Source organism: Saccharomycopsis crataegensis (assembly GCF_037102585.1).
Source record: "Saccharomycopsis crataegensis DNA, jcf7180000000072, whole genome shotgun sequence".
Classification (NCBI taxonomy): domain Eukaryota; kingdom Fungi; phylum Ascomycota; class Saccharomycetes; order Ascoideales; family Saccharomycopsidaceae; genus Saccharomycopsis; species Saccharomycopsis crataegensis.
In genome coordinates this window covers 1,774,468-1,796,635 of record NW_027043819.1, presented here as the reverse complement: position 1 = coordinate 1,796,635, position 22,168 = coordinate 1,774,468, and the positions used below count along the sequence as shown (strand labels likewise).

Here is a 22,168-nt window from a genome sequence, read left to right as displayed (position 1 = left end):
AAGAATTTATGACTTTATCATTAATAGTACAACAGTTATCGTAAAAGGAGCGGGATAGTTTAGGCTTTTGTTTTCTAAAAAAGAAAAAAATTATCTTAAATGAGCACTAGCATTTTTATAGAGAGTCTGCCACATATATGCTTCACTTAATAATAATTCAATATCTTTATCACTCCAGTTCTTTGTGGGGAGGCTTTGAAGGAAGATCATTATTTCTTGGAAATCCATTTGCTTTATTGTATCCGACCACTTCACCAAAAAGGCAGCACACACATAAATATGAAATTCACTGAACCCATTTGAGCCTTCGGTTAAATAAGTATCCCACATTCTAATTATGTGATTCATATTCAACTCTCGCATCAACAAGCAGTTCATCCACCGGAATGAAAATTGCAAGAACTCAATTCCTTCATTTTCTAAATGCTTGACAAGGTCGGAGTCAATCCTATTTGTCAAATCCTTAAGTTCATTAACTTGGCGGATGATGCCCGGTTGAGCGTGTATATAGTTATCCTGGATTGAATCTAGTAACTTTGTGAGACACCAGTAGGTATCTGCTTCAACAACGTTCAACACTTCTTCAGGAATATTTGAGGGGTCAATTTCACTGATATCGACGCAGTTCTGCCTGTCGATTTTCAAATAACAAGACAAGAAAACTTGAAAGAAAGGGGTGCAAATATCGTTGATCCCTTGAACATATCCGCTGGCAGGATGTCTGACTGCCCAAAGATACAAAATTCTTTCAAGGGATCTTTGAATTGTGGGGAAACTGTAGAGTTTTATATGGGGGTTAGTTCTTGGAATATCGATGGTGATTTGGTGCCAGGTTACACTATCCTTTTCATTCTTCATAACGTTGGCAATCTGATCAAGATATTCTTTCCGTTTTCTCTTCAAATTGGCACTTCTCCTATCGGCATTAGTGGACAAATATCCCAGAAGTAATTGCCAGACAATCGCCTTTAATTCATTTGGTATACCATTCCACGACAACTTTTTAAGTTCATCTAGGTTTATTGTTGGTTCATGGAGTAGAATCCTTTTGAATCTATTGTATCTCGAAATAAACGCATTTAATTCTTCTTTGGCCCCGCTAGTGTCGATCATGTTTTCATCGTATTTCATTAAATTTGGCCCACTAACCACCATCATTATATATGTAGGGTCTTCAATAATCTTTTGATAATCTCTCTTTAACAAAGGATTATCAACGTCTGTAGAGCCCGCGGCATTGGTAGAGTCGTTGACGTGACCAGTGCCTGGTTTGTTAATCAACGAATTTCGCTGTGATCCTGCAATTTTCAATCCTAGTTCTGAGTGGCTCAAATCAAAGGAGTTATGGTTACTTAAATTTACATCACTGTCATTATCGACGGTAGCATCCCAATCATCATCAGAATCCATATAAATATTGCTTTGAAAAGGATGACTTTTCGATTTCTTATCCTTCTTCTTCTTATCCGAAGAATTAGTACTCTGCGAAATATGCAAACTATGAAGGTTTGTTGTCGAATGCGATTTCTTTGGTTTTGGTTGTGATGAGGAAATATTCAAATGTGAAAATGAGGCACCAATGATCTTCGGATCATCAGCCATTACCGATTTCGCGGTACCTTGCGACGACAAAGACGATGTTGAACGACCAGCCGTTGACTTTGACAAGGATTTTAAAAAGGAATTGATGGTGGCCCCCTTGCCACCACCCTCACCGAACATAAACTCGTTCTGGTCTAACAATTGGTCAGTATTTTTTTTCTTTTTTTAATCAACTGCCAGAATCATTGTAAAAGTTTCAAAGACATACAAACTTGGGACATTTCCTAAAAGTTGTTAATATGAGAGAGTCCAAGAATAGCTAAGGAAAACGATCTATTATGGAAGCACATACCGGCTGAGCCGCCTCTAACTTCTTAGGCATGGTAGTTTCGAATGACTTGCCCAGTTATCCTGGTTAGTGATACTTCGTCGTGAATGCTGGCCACAACTATTGTTAATAATAACAACACCAAACCCACCAGAACGTGATCTGTCATGCCCCCTCGGTGCGTGGAAAAGGGCCCAGAACCCTCAGCTCCCAGAAGCAAACATAACCCGCATCACAGAACATGTGACACACCCGGGTGGCACCTTGAAGCAGAGATTTCACAGCCCACAAAGAATATTATTAATTCGAATTTTGGTGGCACAGACGTCGAAACCTCCCTGGTCATCGAAGACATCCTACGCAGTCTACACTTATCAACAAGAGGCACTGAGAAATCTTCACAGTTTTTTCTCTGTCTCTTTCATATTGGCATAGAAAAAAAAATATCCCCGAAATAGTACCTTTTTTATCTCCATTTTTCAGGTGGACTCGGTTATCTTCACCCTTTTTTTCTTTTTTTTTTGACCTTAACTCCTTGTGGTGATCTTGAAATTACCTTAGCCACCCCTCTCCGCTCCATATTATCAGCACGTATAGTCGTTATTAGGTGTACCTCTTATTTGAAGTGCTAGCAAATGGGAAATAATCCGTCGAGGTCATCAGTATCATCGTCGTCGTCATGTTCTAATGAGTCCAGTGCCTCCGGCGCAGGTGTAATGTCTGCCGCTGTTGGCGAAGAAGATAGTTCAAAACCCCCTCCGACGAGGTATCCGCAACCCATTAATAATAAAAGTAGTCAACAAGAACAGCAGTTGAACTCATTCAAGTCAGCCACCACCCTTACATGCGGTAGTGCTGCATCCACAAAATCCGAGGTGTCAAATTTTTCACCTGCCGGAAATGATATCGTTGTCGAGGAAGATTCAAGTTTAATTCTCGGTTCTAATGATGAATCAACCTCCACTTTACAAGATCCGATCAATTTCAAAATACAGGGAAAACCCGAAGATGCGAGTTACTTTAATCTTTTGGCCCATTCTTTTGAGGATGGAATGTCATTCTCCCCAAAAAATGATGGAAAACTCAATACTATAATGGATTCTCTTAATCATAAGGGTACTCTGACAAAGACCATATCATCTCAATCACCTGTTACGGAGACCAGAGCCAATATTGATACTAGTAGGTCTTTGCCAATAAATTTGGCCAATCAAAGCTTTGAGACCAACCCGCATGATATATCTGGCAGTGCAATGACAGACATATCATCAGTGTCTAGCGATTTCTCCAATAATAGCATGTTGTCAACCACACCAAACTCAACCAATTTGGACGCTAATGAGGAGCATGCCAAATTATCAATGATGGGCTTACCAAAAAACTATAATGTGAACGTTCCTGTAAACAGATCAAGTGCCGTAAAACAGCCAAAAATCAAGAACTCTAATACCGAACAGCAGCCATCTGGAAATATTGAAAAGCTTTACAATCCAAAATATAATAGGAAAGTGATGAACCATTACGAAAACGATATTGATTCGATTATTGAAAAACTTATTGAAATCGGTCTTTCAAAATCGTATTCTAACAGCTCGTTAGTAGTTTCGAAAAGGGAAGTTAATTATATAATTGCCAAATCTAAGGAAATTTTTCTCAGACAACCAACGTTGTTAGAGCTTTCTTCCCCAATTAAAGTTGTGGGCGATTTACACGGCCAGTTTAATGATCTATTGAGAATTTTGAAGCTCTCTGGGTTCCCACCTCATTCAAACTATTTATTTTTAGGTGATTATGTTGACCGTGGTAAACAGTCATTAGAAACCATCTTATTGTTGCTTTGCTTCAAGATCAAGTATCCAAACAACTTCTTTATGTTGCGCGGGAATCATGAATCAGGCAATATCAGCAAGATTTATGGGTTTTATGATGAATGTAAACGAAGAATCGGTTCGGTCAAGATTTGGAAGAGCTTTGTTGATGTTTTCAATGTTTTGCCAATAGCGGCAATCATTGGCGAGAAGATTTTCTGTGTCCATGGTGGGTTATCTCCAGTTTTGAAAAACATGAAACAAATCAATAAAATTAAACGGCCAACCGACATTCCTGAAGTTGGTCTTTTGTCAGATTTATTATGGAGTGATCCTAATTCCAAAACCAGTGATTGGAGTCCTAACGATCGAGGAATTTCTTATTTCTTTTCAAAGAAGAATGTCAATGAATTTTTGAATAAATTCCAATTCGATTTGATTGTTCGTGGCCATATGGTGGTAGAAGATGGATATGAGTTTTTCAATAAAAAGAAACTAGTCACGGTTTTCAGCGCCCCAAATTATTGTGGAGAATTCAATAATTGGGGAGCAGTGATGAGCATTGACAAAAACTTATTGTGCAGTTTTGAGCTTTTAAAACCAATTGATTTGAAAAAGCTGAAAAACACCAATGCTATGTCAGGTCACAACCATAAATCAAAGCACAAGCGGTAATCTCATCTTTATTCTCTTGAAGATACAACCTCATATGAACATATTAATGTCTATTTGGACTAATTTTTCATTTCTCCATGTCATATTATCATTAACATCAAAGAAATTGTACGAATTATTATGAACTTGGTGAATAGATTTTTTTTTGTTATTCTTCTTTTAATTAATTTTTCTCTTTCATGTTGATAGTTTATAAGTGGATTTTTTGTTTTTCTCTTATTCTTGTGTTTTTTTTTATGAAATATGAATAAGCTATTTCAGGAATGTTTTTATTACATAGGCGAATTGATTTTAAAATTAATTTCATCAAATATTTACGTAAGTGATCATTTCAAGCTCAAACCAACTTGAATTATTGGAGATGATAATCTATTTAGTTAGACGAAAGTGTACTTCAGTAGAAGTTCTAAAAGCATTACCCAAAGAAGTTTACATTTTATAACTCAAATGCTGATGCCCATATCATACTAAGAGAGAAAGATGACTGTGATTGCTTTCTCAAGAAATAATAGTTTCCTCGCTATTTCCAACCATATAAATTGTTGATATTACGCTTCTTAATATTGTTACACCCCCTCTTATAACTAGCATGATTACAATTTTGTCAATTAAGATATATAACATAGAAATGAAATGATTAGACGTGACAATTAGAAAAGTACAAAAAGACAACAAATTCTTCTCGTAATTCAAGTAAGAAAGAACAAAGCAGATCGCTTCTTCAAGCCTCATTCAAGCTGATAACGTTAGTATAGCAAAGCATCGCATCATCCTCACATATCATCAGCAATCAATGCCACAATCATTCTATACAAGTAGAAGAAAAACAACAACAAGTGGAAACCCAACTTGAAGAAACTTTCTCTCTTGTGTTTGCTCAAAGTTCTGAATATTTCGGTGGCATCCAACATGTAGTTGTTAGAGTAAAACTTGTTGGCGTTGAAGGCGAACAATGGCAAATTGAGCAAGAAGGTGAACCAGTATCCATTGATCAAGAACAAGAGGGTCAAGAAACCATGAAGAGCGGCTTCTGGAAGGATATAATTGTTTAATTTTTTGCACAATTCAATTGGATTGATGTAATCGCATTCCAAATCAGAATACATAATTGTGAAGAACACTTGTAAAAACAAGTTGACAGCGTTCAAAATCACCGCAAAAATGAAAAGCCAAGCTTCACCATTCATTTTTTGTTGTTTGTTTGTATTTATTTGCGGATATGTGTTGTTAAGATCAAAGTCAAAATTTTGATAAGGGGAACAGATAAAATAATAGACAAATATTATCACCAGATCAAATTATAAGGGCACGCGATTGAAAAAAGAAGTGCCACCGATAAAGATAAAATTTGAAATTGGAGAGTGAGAAATATGAGTCTCAATAGATAGTTGAATATAATGACACAAGAATTCTTTGGAGTCCTTGCCAAATGATGATGATATGTAACTGATAGGGTGATTCCCTTTGGACCTCGAGTTTTTTTTTTTCTGTTTTGCTCTGTCAGCAGCAACACTGGTGATTACCCGGGGGTAGCGCAGACGACCGTTCTACACGATGCCTTATCATACATTATGTTTTGGGGTTTTTAATTGATGAATTGTTGAATATCATAGATCTGCTAGTGTCTGACGATCTTCTTGGGTCTTACAATGTGAAATAATTCCTCTCAGTTATATTTATTTGCTCAGAAATGTTGCCAGACTTGTGTGACGATGATATGATTAGCAGAGTGTTGATTACTTAGGATTCCAGAAGATCCAGATGATATCCATTAAACTTGCCCATTTTCGCTCCAAGTTGGACAGTGTACTACAATTAGCTGGCTTATAATACTTATTAGACAATACTGAGTTGATAAAACATAGATGTGTCCCGCCAAAAAGACGTGGCGATGACATTGTCATTCGTTGGCTAGTCTTCATAGACTCCCTCCATGATGTTGAAGAGATGAAGCTAGCATATAGATATGCAAACTTTACAAATTCTTGGAAAGACTAGGTATGAACTTTACAATTGTATTTATGCCAATCCAAAGAATCTCCAGCTAGCTGAAAAAACTTAGAAAGGTCACCACCTTGGATCGAAGGAGGATAGAAGCTTCAGAATTCCAGAAAACAATCTTTTTCTCATAATCCTTCAGAAGCTGTTAGTAATATCTCTATATCAAGAAAAAGTGTGAAAAATAGGAAGTCTTGGTCAAAATATAAAGCTCAAATGTCTCCCAACCTGAAGAAAACGAAGGTTGTTTTGCTCCTTCTGTAATAAGGTGTGGTCATGATAAAGGGTGAATGTTTCTATTTGGAAGATATCTTTTGGAATAATGATGGAGAGGACAAAGAGAGAAAGAAATTGACTTACCACATGACTTTGATTGTTTAATACTTGATAATGGGAGGCAAGTCGTTCAAAAAAAAAAAAAACTCTCACCAAACATATACTAAGGGGGAAGACATTTTTCCTATACTGGCCAGCAATATTAAAATTGCGCGATTAATGATTACCAGATTCACTTGTGTGCCAGTGCGGGTCCCATGAGGCGATACTAAAGGTTCCCTCATTTACCCTTTTCAGCTGCACCAGTGCCAATGGCAATGTAAATAATAGCGGTTTAGATCTGAAACTTGAAGATCTTATTCAAAACATCTTGGTGGCCGCATATATTGGAAAATAGCAGTGGTAGATTTAGTAGTGGGTTTTATCTTGAAGGCTTTTATATTGTGAAAAATGAAGCAATTCTCATCAAAAAGTTCTTTGAAAGTAGAGAATACTGAGAATACTGAGCCTCTTTTCCACTACCTATGATCACATATATAAGTGTATTGGACAATTTTCATAAAACTGATTTACCTAACCCTTACATATGTTAATTAAAGTATTCTTTTTTGTTGGTCTATCTTGTATGCATGCTATTCGAATGTGCTTTACGGTTCTAGTAAGATAACTTGTTTGAGGGTAAGGGAGCAATAGGAACTACTCATCACACAAAAATGCAAAAAAACAAACAAGCTACCATAACAGTTATCATTATTACAAATTAGTTTCTTAATATTATACAGTTTATTTACCCAATATAATGACACAATCTTCACCTCTTACCCGGGGATCCCCACTGGATAAGAAATGCTAAACGGACAACCAACACAAAACAATAAGAAGTAATGTATCAATTTGAGGGTAATAATAATTTCTTTACTCCCCCCACCAAGCCAAAGTGATGAAAGTGAAATGCCCGAACTTTCACAGCCTCCTCAAAAACCTGCCCGTCCTTCAAGAAACTTTTCTCTCGACTCGTCAAACAATGGACCAACGTTGAATCACGGTGTCTTGAAGGTCGTTCCATCAGTATCAATCAATTTGGAAAATGTCAATTCTCCCAATAACTCACAGATTAATAATATACGATTTGAATCTCAGGATAGAAGCCATTCTCCTCTGAGCCCTAGGAGCAACATCACCAATATTCAAGACTATACTTTCAATGATGGAGAAAGTCAATTGTCACTATTATCAAAAGCCGACGAGACTAGAGTACCAAAATTAACCATTTATAATAATGAACAGGATCAAATTAGTATTATGGAAAATGAATTAGATGAACTAATGAATGATGACGACGGATTAATGAATGATTTCAAATCTCCACAAGATCAAATTGATAATCGCCAAATCAATATTTATGACTTACTAAACAAGATTATGGTATCTAACATTGGGATGGAAAACCAATTGAATATGCTTGAGTTAGATAAACTCAAACCAAAAGCAATCAATCAAGATTCTAATGACACTAATGAAAATGATTATGAACATGAAAAGTTGGAGTTTTTGAGCCATAAGAAGCAGTTTTTTATTTTATCATCTTCGGGAAAGCCAATTTATTCATTCTTTGGTTCCGACAAGTTGGTGGTTAATTATATGAGTATAATTCAAACCCTTATTTCCTCCTTCAATGATCCAGATTTGAATCCTGTCATAGCATCTCTGCGAAATGATAATTTGAAATCATTTAAGGCCGGGCCAACTCTGTTTGTTGTTCTCAACAAAGATCCAATTTATTTGCTTGCTATATCCTCACATAGCTCGGAATCTGCAATAGAACTTAAAAATCAACTATATGTTTTATACAATTACATTTTGTCGATCCTTTCCAAAAAGCAGCTAGTGAAGTTTTACTCGCTCAAACCCAACTTTGATTTGGCAAATGTGTTGAATGCCTCTGATTATTCCTTATTGAACAAAGTGTTGATTTCCAAAATATTGAACCCGGTTTTCTTCTTGAATGGGATAGAGTCTTTTTACTTGCACCATTCCATGAAACTAAGGATAAATGCGATTATTGAAAAATTCAAGAGTACTACCAAGCCTAATGAAATGCTATACGGAATTTTATCTGATTTGAACGGAAAAGTCATAACAATAATGAAGCCAAGAAAGCATTTTTTGCATACTCTGGACTTGCAAATTTTATTTTCAATTATTTTCAGTAAATCCAACAAATCGGTTGAAAAAGGAAAGAAGATTGTTATTAATAAAAAAATTGCTAAAGAAACTTCGAACAATAGCGTTGATTTCGCAAACTTTGAGGATCTAGAAGTCGATTTTTCTAATGAAGAAGAATTGTGGTTTCCTATCTGTTTGCCGGAATTCAATTCCAATGGGTTCTTGTATTGCTTTGTGAACTACATTGATATCAATAATATCGAAATTGTTTCAAAAAACGATGAAAAGGTGAATACTCCACCTGCCAATTCTAATGATCCGAACAAATTGGTATTTATTGTATTGTCACCGGATAAAAATGCATTTTTCAACATCCGTCAGGTCTCCAAAAAAATAATCCTTGAAATAATGCTCTCATCGAATTCGCAAATCTGGAACCGATTAATAAAGGCTTTCAAGTTCAACTATTGTCTCAATTATTTGAATTTTTTGGATGAATTTAACAAAAAACATCCAAATATGAATATCACCGGATCAACCCCACGTAGTTTGGCAAACAATTTCTTCCATTTCATATTCAAATCCAAAAAAAATTCCCAAATTTTCATCCCTAGCTTCAATTCTCTTAATGTTTCTTCCATCAATACAGTATCATTTGAACAATTGATGTTCTTATATAAAGAATTATCCAATAATTTGAACCAATCACAACTTTCACCAACAACATTCACTCCTTTTGCAAGTACTAGCACGTCAAATACCATGAAACCTCAACACAATGATAGTAGTAATAATAACAACAACTCAAACACAAATTTTTCGGCATTCAATGGAATAACAAACCCTTTTACAGGAATGTTTGGTGGCAGTGAAGCAACCACTGAAGCGCCATCAAGGGTAACCAATAATAAGCAATCAAATCCAAGCGATCGAAAGAAGTCACGGGAGAAGCCAATGCTATCAGAGGACTCCAATAGTGGTATCCCCCATGGGTACTCCCCAATCGGGGGAAAGTCTAGCTTGATATACTCCAAATGGAATATCAATGGTATTAACCTCATAGGGATCGCTTATTCCAACAGTAATTATGAACTATTTGTGATCGTGAAAGAGACTCGATTGTTTCGACAGACCACCTCAAAGAAAAATCATCTAGTGGAGAACTTGAAAGTGATTATTAATTGGATCTTTAAGAATTTCAATCGGTTGTTCATAACTGGATTAACATTTTGATGAGAATTCCTTCATTTTTATTTGATAGCATGTGCTGGAAACATTCTATTGCATTAACTCATGAAATTTCCAATGTATATTTAGTGACTGTGTAGCAAATGAAGAAATGTTTAAGGAATAGGCTCCAATAATCTGTTTCAATTGGCCGCTTACCCTATTCGTATCTGCATGTCAGAACGCTTATGCGATGAGTCTCGAAAATTTTTTTTTTTTTATTTTTTTTTTTTTTTTTCAATATGAAAAATTTTGGGGTTAATCTGAATTTGTTAATGGATCGGACATTTTTCTTTTTTTTTTTTTCTGTCAAAAGTACCGAATAAAAATATACGGCAAAACAGTACAATTATTATAAAATGTCTGCCGAAGAAGAAATCAAGAAGTCTAAGAAAAGAACCTCAGATGATGGTTTGAAGGAAGAGAAAAAGCACAAGAAGCACAAGAAGGATAAGAAGGAAAAGAAGGAGAAGAAAGACAAGAAGGACAAGAAGGACAAGAAGGAAAAGAAGGAAAAGAAGGACAAGAAGGACAAGAAGCATGATGACACCGAGGAAACTGAAACCAAGTCAAAGGATTCTAAGAGTGTTTTCACCAGTTCTTCTTCTGAAGCTGATATCAAGAAATTCCTTAAAGATAATGAAGTGGAAATCAAAGACCCATCCTCCAGCTCTCAGTTGCAACCGGTTTTGTCATTCTCTGAAGTCAACGTTGATTCAAGAATCCAAAAATGCTTTTCTGGTTTCAAGGCTCCAACTCCAATTCAAGCTGCGTCTTGGCCATATCTTTTCAATGATAATGACGTGATTGGGGTTGCCGAAACTGGGTCAGGTAAAACATTTGCATTTGCGGTTCCAGCCATTAACCACGTCCTCAATACCAAATACAATAAAGGTAAGCCACAAATCTTGGTTGTTTCCCCAACCAGAGAATTGGCCATTCAAATCTACGACAATTACAAGATCCTTGCTGACGCCACAAATACCCACTGTTGTTGTGTGTACGGTGGGGTTCCAAAAGATCAACAACGTCAAGATATCAAAATCTCCAATACCATCATTGCCACTCCAGGTAGACTTATTGACTTGCTCGAAGAAGGGTCCATCGATTTATCCGATGTCTCATATTTGGTTTTAGACGAAGCAGACAGAATGTTGGAAAAAGGGTTTGAAGAAGATATCAAGAAAATCTTGTCGAGTACCAAGACCGGTAATAGACAAACCGTCATGTTCACTGCTACTTGGCCAGAAGAAGTTCGTAAATTGGCTAGCAGTTTCATGAACGAACCAGTGAAGGTTACTATTGGTAACAGAGACGAATTGACCGCCAACAAGCGTATTACCCAAATTGTCGAAGTTATTGATCCAGATGTCAAGGAAAGAAGATTATTCGAATTGTTGAAACAATACCACAAGAGAGATGACCCAGAAAACAAGATTTTGATCTTTGCTTTGTACAAGAAAGAAGCCGCAAGAATCGAAAGAGCTTTGGTTCGTAGAGGTTATCAAATCGCTTCTGTCCATGGTGATTTGTCTCAAAGTCAAAGAACTGTGTCTTTGAAAGAATTCAAAGAAGGTAAGAAGAACATTATGTTGGCCACTGATGTCGCTGCTAGAGGTTTGGATATTCCAAATGTTAAAACCGTTATTAACTTGACTTTCCCATTGACTGCGGAAGATTACGTTCACAGAATTGGTAGAACTGGTAGAGCCGGTAAGACTGGGGTCGCCCACACATTGTTCACTGATCAAGAAAAACACTTGTCAGGGGCTTTGATCAACATCTTGAACGGTGCTAATCAAGCTGTGCCAGAAGAATTGTTGAAGTTTGGTAGTCACACCAAGAAGAAGGCCCATTCTGCTTACGGTGCTTTCTTCAAGGATGTGGATATGTCAAAGAAAGCCACCAAGATCAAGTTTGATTAAGATCTTTGTAGTATATATCTTTTTAACTTTCACATATATTTTCCTTTTTTTTTTTGTTTTTGTTTCAAGGTACTGAAATTTCTCTTTATTTTCCTCCTTTATTGTTAATATATTCCGTTCAAAGATTACTTAAAATATCTGGATTGAATTATTAAGTCGTCATCATTATTTATTGAAATGTATAATCTATTACAGAACATATGAAAATTTAAAGCACAAAGTTTTTAGAACAGGGCAGCAAGGACAAAGAAAAATCACATCCAGGCAAAACAAAACATTCAAAAAAAGATAGAAAAAAAATAAATCAAGAACTGAACTAGAAGCCTTGAAAAAAATAGAACACGGGAAAATTGAAGAAAGTTCTAAACAATAATACACTCCAACATTCCAAACATTTCTTTCTCAACTTCTCTTTTAACTTTCAACCAATCAGCGCGGCATTGAACCAACTCATAGATCTCCTCTTGTTGAAAAATCCCATTGAAACGATTTAAATCACTGATAGTCTTCCCGATCAATTTAGCATCGGAACCATCAATTAAATAAATTTGTCCCACAGTTTTCAAACCAATGAAATATGGCAAGATCTGCTTTTGTCTGAGAGTAACAATAAAATCATAGTAATAATTCAAATCAGAAATCAAGGTCAACGCCCCAGTGGTATTAATCTTTAAAGTCTTCAAGTTTTTTACAATCAACCCAAAAAATCGTTGCGAGACTTCTTGTTGGAAAACATCAATGGTGGATTTTTCAGTGACCCCAATCAACAAGTTAACATGGGTTGATAATAAATCAATAGTTTTCATGGCACATACAGTGACTACCCCGATTTTCACGTGTTTATCAGCATCATCAGGGATGAAGTCTTTGGGATTTTGGAAATTATGATAAATATATTGAATCTTGTTGATCAAAGCATCGATACCAATATTCAAACCATCAGCAACGCTATCATCCAACATCAATTCAAACTTCTTCTTGGATTGCAAAACCTTGGACAAGAAATCTTGATTTTTATTGATGATTTTTTTGTTGACCAATTCCTCAGTATAGAACACTTCGATCAAGTTTTGGATCAAATCACCAATATTGACTAATTCAGTAAACATAACCAACGGTTGGACCGAATCTTGAGAGTTCTGATTGTTAGTTTCCGAGGCAGTCCCATTGGTATTATCATCTGGATTATAGTCTTTCAATCTTTTGATGGCTTTTTCAAAACCTTTTTTCACATGCTGTTCTCCTAAAATTTCTGTGATTTTGATGAAAATTACCTCGATTTGCTTCTTGCAACTTCTTAAAATATTCTTGTTATAGTCCAAATCAAGAATAGATTCAACCTCTTCATTTAGTTTGTTAATTTCATTGATGAATACCGTAATTCTCTGAATTGAGGTTCGGGCATTATTCAAAATATTTAGCGATAAATCTAACGAGAAGAAAGATTTAATACGAATAAGCTTGTTATTCATAATTGCTAATTTGGCTTCGAATTCTGTCATCATATTGTCGTCTTCAGGGGCCGGCTGATGCTGATCAATTTCAACAGCATTTTCATCATGCTCTTTATTATCATCGTGGGAATGGGAATGCGATCCCATCATTCCTTCAAAGGTAACATTGATTGGTTTTAAAATATTTTTGAACCCTGTGACCAAGTCAATCTTTAAAAAGCTACTATTTTTGTTGTTAACGTCATTAGTGGCCTTCACATTTTTCAAGATTTCTTGCTCAATTTGGTTTTCTTCCAATTTTGTCTTCTCATCCCAATTTTGAATGTTAAATTCCGTGATTTTCTCAAAGAAGTCCAGTTCGTCAGCCAAGTATTCATTGATCAAGTTCTCCATGTACAAGTTCAATAAATTGACTAAGTTTGGTTTGAAATATTTCCCTCCGTTTTTGGAATCCTTAATCTTATTGGATATCAAATTTATAAGATTCGAATACACAAGAGGTAATAATGTTATTGATAGATTGAACTCACTGGTAGCGAATTCCTTCTTATCATTCCCAGAGTTGAAAATCACTGATTCATTGACAATATTCAAATTCTTTGCCTTCTGGCTCAATAGACCGACAAATTCCAAGATATAATTCTGGATGATTTCTTCAAAAATCTTTAAAATCAATTGGATTTGGTCGTCGCTAAATATCTGATCGATGATTTCAATCTGCGAGTTTAAAAGTTGGGTCAAATTCCCAAAATAATTATTCAAGCTAAGGGTATCGATCTTGTAAATTTGATCTTCTTTACCCTCAGCATATTCGTCTAGAATGAAATAAGTATCGACATTATCCACAATTAGCTCGTTCAAATTAAGCTTTTGCAAGAAAAAGTTCACCAAATTGTTGTTAATCAAGTTATCATTCAAATTCAATAAGATATTGGTATAATAACTAACTTTAGTATTGAAATCTTGATTATCATAACCAATTTCAATTTCTCGAAGACAAGCATTTTCAAAGAATTCCACCACTGATTGTAAATTTTGTAAATTTAGATTGAAGTCTCTGGAATCAACTTGGTATAGTTGAAATTTTGAAAATTTCATAAAGTTGTTCAACAATATTGATTGATGGATGGGGTTATTGAAATTCTTGATGAATACTGTATTACCGAATTGTAAATTCGAGCTAATAAGCTGACTGTAAAGAGGTTGTAACGCAGAATAAATCAATCTGAACTGGAGTTTGTAAAGTTTTGGATTGTATATGATTTGTAATGTTGGGTCGTCTTTATTTATCATATTGTGGTAAATACGTAATGGATTCAATTTCTTTTCCTCGGTAAGCACTTCGGAGTTTATTTGATAAAAGTCTCTTTCGGTCAATCGAAGGTGCTTCAGTTTAAGTTTTTCATTGTCCGGAATGCTAAAGAGCTCAATCATGGATAGGTAGTTCTTCCATAAATCGGTCTGTTCATTATGGATGTAGTGATAAGCCGCACGGTTGACAAGTGAAAAGTTCACAAGATCCTTGAAGTTTAAATAGGTGATTATATTGTCTAGAATTTCTTTAGGAATCGTTTCACTTTCGATAGTCAAAGAGTTGAACGTCTGCTGCAAATAATTGGATAATGCTATGGACTTTCTTTTGAAATTGACCTCCCGCTGTTTCCGTTTCGTGCTAGACCTCTGACTCTTTTTCCTAAACATTTCAGCTTTGGGGTTATTTTCTTCTTCTTATTTATATATTTCTATGAACGTAATTGTTTGAGGTCAAAATGACACTGCTAAAGGTGATGAATTCTAATAATAAAATAACAACAGGAAATCTGTCTTGTCATGCACGTGATCAAAGTGATGCATATTTTGGGTGACATGGCGGACCAGGGCCTTCACCGAATTGTTGACGGTTTGTTTTTGATATATATATTGGCAGAGCGGTTTTGTTGTTGGTATGAGTATTAATTTTAGGAAGTATCACAAATACTAGATATACCCAGAGACTCTTAGTGGTCCAAGCATCAGACAACCGAGAATTTTAAGTAGCTGCGTATGATGAGATATAATCGGTATGCAATTTACATTTCCTTAGTACCGTTTATATTTCTAATTATAAAGAAACATTTTCTCACATTTTTTTTATCATTTCTTTTAACTGTGCTTATGTGATGAACTCTGATTTGGAAAGAAAAGCATTGATGCATCCAAGATTACTAGAGATTGGTCCACAGGTTGTATTTCACACTAAGATCTTCTCTAATAAACCATAAGAACTGAAATAATAACGACGACCATAGTAACTGCCATTTTAACCAAGCTATGGTGGCCCCATAGGAATTCTTTCGACATTCTATGAGTAAGGAAGAAGTGCTGTCAGAGTCCAGAGCCGGGTAAATCCTAAGATGAATATCCCCAAAGTTGAAAGCACACAAATGACCCACAACGCCTATTACATCATCATAACGTCAAAGGACAAAACAAATTCTTTGAAAAAGATTGATGAATATTGTTAAAAGCCGAATAAATATTTTTAAAACGATTAAACCGACAATTCCAAAATTGAGAACAATGAGTACCAAGAAGCCATCTGAATTAGCCAAAATTACCAAAATTGTGGACCTAGAAAGCAAGGATGCTAAATGGGTCAAATTGCAAAAGATTCACTACACAAACCCAAATGGTGAAGGTATGTTAGATCTTGTGTTTTTTTTTTGTTTTTTTTTTTTGTCAGTCAATATAATATAGCTCTTAGTTAATGAATTGTTTACTAATACGTTTTAGCCCGTGATTGGGAAATGACTGCCAGAACCACACGGATTCCTGGTCAAGAAATCGATGGTGTGGGAATCATTGCTCTTGTTAAAGATCCTTCTAACCCAACTGATTCTCCAAAGATTGTGCTTCAGAAGCAATTCCGTCCACCGGTAGAGGCTGTATGTATTGAATTCCCAGCTGGGCTTCTTGATCCAAATGAAACTGCTCTTGAGTGTGCTATCCGTGAGCTTCATGAAGAAACTGGCTATGTGGTTACCAAGGACCAACATTTGGGTAACTCGGAAATCATGTTCAATGATGCTGGCTTCACCAACACTAATTTAATCTCGGTGATGCTTGAAGTCGATTTAAGCACAAAGGAAAACCAAAATCCTATTCCTCAATTGGAGGAAAACGAATTCATCGAGACTTTCTTGGTTAATCTTGCGGAGTTACCAGAAGAATTAGAGAAGCTCAGTGAAAAAGGTTATAAAGTTGATTCTAAGGTTGCTAGTATCGCAGCAGGTTTGAAGTTATCCAGAGCTTTCAATCTTGGGAAATGATGGTCTTAGTTGGAGCTTTCCTGGGATAATTGCCCAAAAATAAATACTCGCATCAAATTTAGAATACCTGCCAGTTCCAGAACATTGTGTTATGATACTACTATTAATCTTCTAATCATATCTAAGCGGTGAAGAAAGGAGGGAAGTGACAGAAAGAGAGCCATAATCACGTGACCAGAGGTTTCTCACAATTATAAAAGAAAATTTTTTCTTTTTCTGGTGGTTTTCTTTCCTTTGTCCAATCTTCCTTCATTATTGCATCTACTTAAGTTGATTTAATGCTAATATTTTTTATTTCTACATTTAATCAATGTGTCACGATGCATATAATGAAGTTTTTGTACTGGTTTCCAGTTTTCTTATTCATTAATCATTGCTCGTTGGTGAGCTTTCGTGACTTCGAAAGCAGGGACTAAGATCTCTTATTTTTGCAGTTGTGCTTCTGGTGGTCCTCCTTTAGGGTTTTCCTACTGGAGGATTGCCATTCAACTGTCAAAAAAGGATACCGCTTTTATGATAAAATGCCAGGATCATTTTGAAGGTGGGGATAGCTTCTGAAGTTTTGTCACCCTGGTATTCCAAACATTGTCTGGCGGATGTCTTTGGTATTACTGTGTATTGTGCTCCTCTGTGTTTTACAGTTTGTGTGCTTTACATCATTTTATGGAAGATGAAGTCTAACAGTGGCTGCGTGTTGGCAAGACAAAAGAAGTTTCCATTGGATATGGTCCAGGCGACAGGGTGTCTTAGGGGTCTGTCTGTCTTATTCTTTCCAACGAGTATCAGAGATGATGACATTTTTTTTTTTTTTTTTTTTTTAACCAGTGAAAGTAGGCAACCGTATATTAATTTGTATTAGTGGTTGTAGTATAGTATAGTGTTTTGTAAAGGGTAGGTGGGTGGTTGGTATATTGGGCTCTGATAGAACTTGCTATGAAGGCACGAGTTACCCGCACGCCATCGACCAGGTTTTTATCCATCGAATCACTAAACGTGGGTAACCAGTTCCTTATCACCTTTAAAGGAACGCGTTGTGTCTTTACATTTGTGTTATAGAAAACAAGTCCTTTTCAAGCTGTCGGAAATACCAATAGAACAGGACACTCAAGCTATCGAACTTGTTGAGATGAAGTTTTCCCATTCACTTCAATTCAATGCTGTCCCAGAATGGTCATCTCAGTATCTTACGTATTCCTCTCTTAAGAAACTCATCTATGCCCTTCAAAAGCAAACGTTAATCGAGAAGGCTCAGGACGAAGAATCATCGTTGCTCGATCCAACTGACCCAATCCAGATTTTCACCCAGGCTCTTGATAAAGATCTCGAGAAAATCGACAAGTTTTATCAAAGAAAAGAGGCAGAATTCTTCGAGGATTTGCAGACCTTGGCAGACGAAGTCGAGGAATTTCAAAATGAGGTAAAGTTAAGAAACGATGTGATGTTCAACTCCGAAGTATTTGTGGACAATGATGAGCAGCAAGAGTCGGCCACCGTTGAATCTCGAAAAAAACAGAAATTGGCGCTCGATGAAGCTCTCAGTGCTAGACCATCGTTCAGCAGATTGTCGTCGGACTTACGTGAAAGAAGTGATTTGTTATCACACCAAGCCCCAGAAATCTATGGAGATGGTAATGATGATAGTGAGGAAGATGACGATGATGACGATGACAATACTAATTTACTCAAAAAGAAGAAATCTAATCACAGCAAACTAGATCGTACCCTCAGCAACCCATTGAAATACTCACTAATTAACAGTCTTCAGTTGAAAGACTCTTTCCTTATTTTGTCAGATATCAAAATCGCTCTTAAGAAGAGAATCATTCAGCTATACACTTCTCTTTCTGAGTTGAAATCATTCATTGAATTGAACCATACTGGTTTCAAGAAAATCCTCAAAAAGTTTGACAAAACTCTTATAGTTAAACTAAAAAATCATTATATGGACAATACTCTTATTGAGCAATCATATATCTTCAAGCCTCACACCTTGGAAATCCTCAAGGAAAAGATTGATTCAACTATAAAGCTCTATGCAACCGTCTCCACCAATGGTTCAATGACCGTGGCAGAAAATGAATTGAGTATGCACTTACGTGAGCACGTTGTTTGGGAACGTAATACCGTTTGGCGTGACATGATCAATATCGAAAGAAAGTCCCAAGCAGCTAATATTTTCAATACTACAAAACCTGACTCGGTGGAGAAATCTGATGATCAAGCGGCAACTAGCCCTTTGACCTCGGTGTACAGTGTGAAGATCGTGGTTATTTTATTGACCAGTATTCTTCTTTTGTTTGTTTCTCCATTTGATGAACCTGAACAGCGCCACTGTTTTTCGTTGCTCATTGGTGCCTCGATGTTTTGGGCCACAGAAGCGGTTCCACTTTTTGTCACTTCTCTCGCCATGCCATTATTTGTTATTCTCCTTAAAGTTCTTAAGTACGATGATAAATCTCACACAAATTATGGTGAAGCAATGACCGCCACCGACGCTTCTAAGTATATTTTGGGGACAATGTGGTCTTCAGTTATCATGCTTTTATTAGGTGGGTTTACTCTTGCTGCGGCATTGTCAAAATACTCAATCACCAGAATTCTTTCTACAATGATTTTATCCAAATCAGGTACCAATCCTAGCGCAATCTTGTTGACAATCATGTTAATTTCATTGTTGGTGTCTGCTGTGGTTAGTAATGTTGCTGCCCCAGTTTTATGCTACTCAATTATTCAACCGTTACTCAGAACATTGCCAACACACTCAAATTTCGCCCGGAGTTTGATTCTTGGTATCGCATTTGCTAGTAACTTGGGAGGTGTCTCCTCTCCGATCTCTTCACCACAAAACATTATTGCGATCGAGTTAATGGACCCTCAACCTTCTTGGATTCAATGGTTCCTTATTTCCGCCCCAGTGTGTCTCATTTCTCTCGTTTTGATCTGGATGTTTTTACTCGTTTCATTCAAGGTTAACGGAAATGGTAATGCTACTGGTTCAGACAATAGTGAAGAAGACTCTGAAGTCATTCAGATTGCTCCAATCCAAGCATCCACTGAAAAATTCACCCCAGTTCAATGGTTTATCATTGCCGTTTCGATAGTGACCATTATCCTTTGGTGTTTTGCCAACCAATTATCATCCGTATTTGGGGAAATTGGGGTTATTTCCCTCATTCCAATTGTTCTTTTCTTTGGTTCAGGAATTTTGACTTCAGAGGACTGGAATAATTTCCTTTGGACAATTGTGGCCCTCGCCATGGGCGGGATTGCGCTTGGTAAAGCTGTTTCGTCATCCGGCCTTCTTAATACTATTGCCATAGTGATTCAAGAAAGGCTAATCACTGGTCTTGAAGTGTACCAAGTATGTCTTATCTTTGGGATTTTATGTCTTGTTATTTCAACGTTTATTTCCCATACTGTTAGTGCGCTTATTCTTTTGCCATTGGTCAAGGAGATTGGTCAAACCATGAAATTCGAACTCGAAGATGGTACTACGGGAGATTATTCTCGTTTACTCGTCATGCTCAATGTGATTCTTTGCTCAATTGCCATGGGGCTTCCAACCTCCGGGTTCCCTAATGTCACTGCGATTTGTATGACTGATCAGGTGGGGCGTAATTATGTCGATGTTAAGACGTTTATTACTAGAGGGGTGCCTGCCAGTGCTGTTTCTTACGTGGTGGCTGTCACTGTGGGTTACCTTATTATGTCGGTGATGAAATTCTAGAACCATTCTGATATAAACATTAATAAAGATATTTTTCTTCTTCTTAGAATATTCCCTTAAGAGCATTATTATTATTACTATTATTATTATTGTTGTTGTGAGCTATTTATTTGCTAAAAGAGTACCTACCTACCATGTAACCGGAAAAACCCCAAACAAAAGAAAAAAAAAAAAAAAAAAGGGTGCACCTCGGAACGGTCGTATCCGATATTCATCCTGTCACCGCAATGTTCATAAATCATGAAGGATTTCCTTCGGGTTTTTCTTTTCTATTGATTACTCTCAATGTCAACCAACTACCCCAAATAAAAAAAATAATAATAATAACAATGTCATTACCAACTCTCAGATGGGCCGTTTTAGGCACAGGTTTCATTTCTACTCAGTTTGTCCAGGATATTTGTGAAGAGAAAGCAGCCCCAAAAGCAAACCATATCATTCTGGTCATCGGGGTTTCAACTACCGCAAAGGGCGAGAAGTTTGCCAATGAATATGTGGTCAATGGTCAAGCCAAACCAAAGATTCTCTCTTATGAAGAAGCAATCACTGATAAGGATGTGGATATTGTGTACATTGGGCTTCCTCACACCCTGCATTACGAATGGACCATCAAGTCTTTGGAAGCAGGGAAGCATGTGTTGTGTGAGAAACCACTTGCCGTGAACCGCAAACAGTCTTTGGAAATGGTGGAATTGGCAAGATCTAAAAAACTTTTTTTGATGGAAGCGGTATGGACTCGTTTTTTCCCAATTATTTTGGAATTGCAAAAACTCATACATGAAGACAAGATCATTGGGGATCTCAATCGTATGGTGTGTGACTTCTCCATCGATATGGGGTTGGATAAATTGGGCCCGGAATCTCGGGTGAAGAATCCAAAGTACGCTGGTGGGGCACTTCTTGATATCGGGGTTTACACCTTGACGTTCTGGCGTTTGTTTTTGGACGACCAATTCGGTAGAGATACCACGAAATTTGAGGTCAAATCTTTCCAAACTATCGAAAATGGTATTGATGTTGTTTCTTCAGCGATCATTAAACACGCTGATGGTAAGAGTGCCATTTGTATTAACTCTTTCCTTAACAACTCTCCTAAAGAAATGGTGAGAATCGATGGGGAGAAAGGTACTGTGTACATAGGTGGGGACAGACGTTTGTTATCCGAACCATCTTGGTACAAAATCGAGTTCAAGCCAGAAACCGGGTTGGCTCCAATTGAAAAGACCGTTAGTAAAGGTGCCATTAATGGTTTGATTCACGAGGCTGATGCTTGTGCCAAAGACATTGCTGAAGGTAAGACTGAAAGTAGTATCTGTCCATTGGACGAAACTTTGTTGGTGATGGAAGTTTTGGATGAAATTAGAGCCCAGAATGGCTTGAAGTTTCCGGAAATCAAGTACGAATGAGTATTTTTTGTTGTTGTTTAAACTGTTGCTGGTTAGTTAGTGTTAATTGAAAAAAAAGCTTACGTTTTTGATTTCGATCAACCAATTTAAATTTAATAACACAAGGTCGATAATTTATTATGCGCAATATAACTGTATATTAGTTGTAGGAATATACCCATGTAATTTTGTATGATATACACGCAATTGTTTCTATATCAGTGAGGTACCATGGCTGGAAGCATATGATGACATAATCTAGCATGAGCCGTACTCAGTGACAGGAGAGACTCGATAAATGGAGTAATGTAGCGATTTCTGGTACTTTTAGAAGCTCATTATAATCAGA

At 36.5% G+C, this 22,168-nt stretch overlaps 9 protein-coding genes across 9 annotated transcripts; 6 read left to right on the top strand and 3 right to left on the bottom strand. All coding sequences in view use genetic code 12, as the record gives it.

Moving 5' to 3' along the window:
* Window positions 1-90: 90 nt before the first annotated feature.
* Window positions 91-1,924, bottom strand: DASC09_006360 (GTPase-activating protein GYP1; the record flags this gene model as incomplete). Its single annotated transcript, XM_064994239.1, has 3 exons — window positions 91-1,736; window positions 1,811-1,826; window positions 1,895-1,924. The coding sequence occupies 3 exons, from the start codon at window positions 1,922-1,924 to the stop codon at window positions 91-93; spliced, it is 1,692 nt and encodes a 563-aa protein (XP_064850311.1).
* A 581-nt stretch (window positions 1,925-2,505) lies between these two features.
* DASC09_006350 (protein-serine/threonine phosphatase) lies at window positions 2,506-4,353 on the top strand (the record flags this gene model as incomplete). The annotated part of the gene is made up of 1 exon (XM_064994238.1): window positions 2,506-4,353. The coding sequence occupies one exon, from the start codon at window positions 2,506-2,508 to the stop codon at window positions 4,351-4,353; it is 1,848 nt and encodes a 615-aa protein (XP_064850310.1).
* A 773-nt stretch (window positions 4,354-5,126) lies between these two features.
* ERV14 (cornichon family protein) lies at window positions 5,127-5,540 on the bottom strand (the record flags this gene model as incomplete). Its single annotated transcript, XM_064994237.1, has 1 exon — window positions 5,127-5,540. One exon carries the CDS (start codon window positions 5,538-5,540, stop codon window positions 5,127-5,129), a length of 414 nt encoding a protein of 137 aa, XP_064850309.1.
* Window positions 5,541-7,578: 2,038 nt separating this feature from the next.
* MON1 (guanine nucleotide exchange factor MON1) lies at window positions 7,579-10,026 on the top strand (the record flags this gene model as incomplete). Its single annotated transcript, XM_064994236.1, has 1 exon — window positions 7,579-10,026. The coding sequence occupies one exon, from the start codon at window positions 7,579-7,581 to the stop codon at window positions 10,024-10,026; it is 2,448 nt and encodes an 815-aa protein (XP_064850308.1).
* A 353-nt stretch (window positions 10,027-10,379) lies between these two features.
* Window positions 10,380-11,945, top strand: DBP3 (RNA-dependent ATPase DBP3; the record flags this gene model as incomplete). The annotated part of the gene is made up of 1 exon (XM_064994235.1): window positions 10,380-11,945. The coding sequence occupies one exon, from the start codon at window positions 10,380-10,382 to the stop codon at window positions 11,943-11,945; it is 1,566 nt and encodes a 521-aa protein (XP_064850307.1).
* Window positions 11,946-12,307: 362 nt separating this feature from the next.
* RCY1 (Rcy1p) lies at window positions 12,308-15,100 on the bottom strand (the record flags this gene model as incomplete). Its single annotated transcript, XM_064994234.1, has 1 exon — window positions 12,308-15,100. One exon carries the CDS (start codon window positions 15,098-15,100, stop codon window positions 12,308-12,310), a length of 2,793 nt encoding a protein of 930 aa, XP_064850306.1.
* A 789-nt stretch (window positions 15,101-15,889) lies between these two features.
* YSA1 (ADP-ribose diphosphatase) lies at window positions 15,890-16,707 on the top strand (the record flags this gene model as incomplete). Its single annotated transcript, XM_064994233.1, has 2 exons — window positions 15,890-16,076; window positions 16,172-16,707. The coding sequence occupies 2 exons, from the start codon at window positions 15,890-15,892 to the stop codon at window positions 16,705-16,707; spliced, it is 723 nt and encodes a 240-aa protein (XP_064850305.1).
* A 670-nt stretch (window positions 16,708-17,377) lies between these two features.
* Window positions 17,378-20,434, top strand: DASC09_006290 (Pho91 protein; the record flags this gene model as incomplete). Its single annotated transcript, XM_064994232.1, has 2 exons — window positions 17,378-17,448; window positions 17,764-20,434. 2 exons carry the CDS (start codon window positions 17,378-17,380, stop codon window positions 20,432-20,434), a joined length of 2,742 nt encoding a protein of 913 aa, XP_064850304.1.
* A 329-nt stretch (window positions 20,435-20,763) lies between these two features.
* On the top strand, window positions 20,764-21,840 carry DASC09_006280 (Gfo/Idh/MocA family protein; the record flags this gene model as incomplete). Its single annotated transcript, XM_064994231.1, has 1 exon — window positions 20,764-21,840. One exon carries the CDS (start codon window positions 20,764-20,766, stop codon window positions 21,838-21,840), a length of 1,077 nt encoding a protein of 358 aa, XP_064850303.1.
* Window positions 21,841-22,168: the final 328 nt, after the last annotated feature.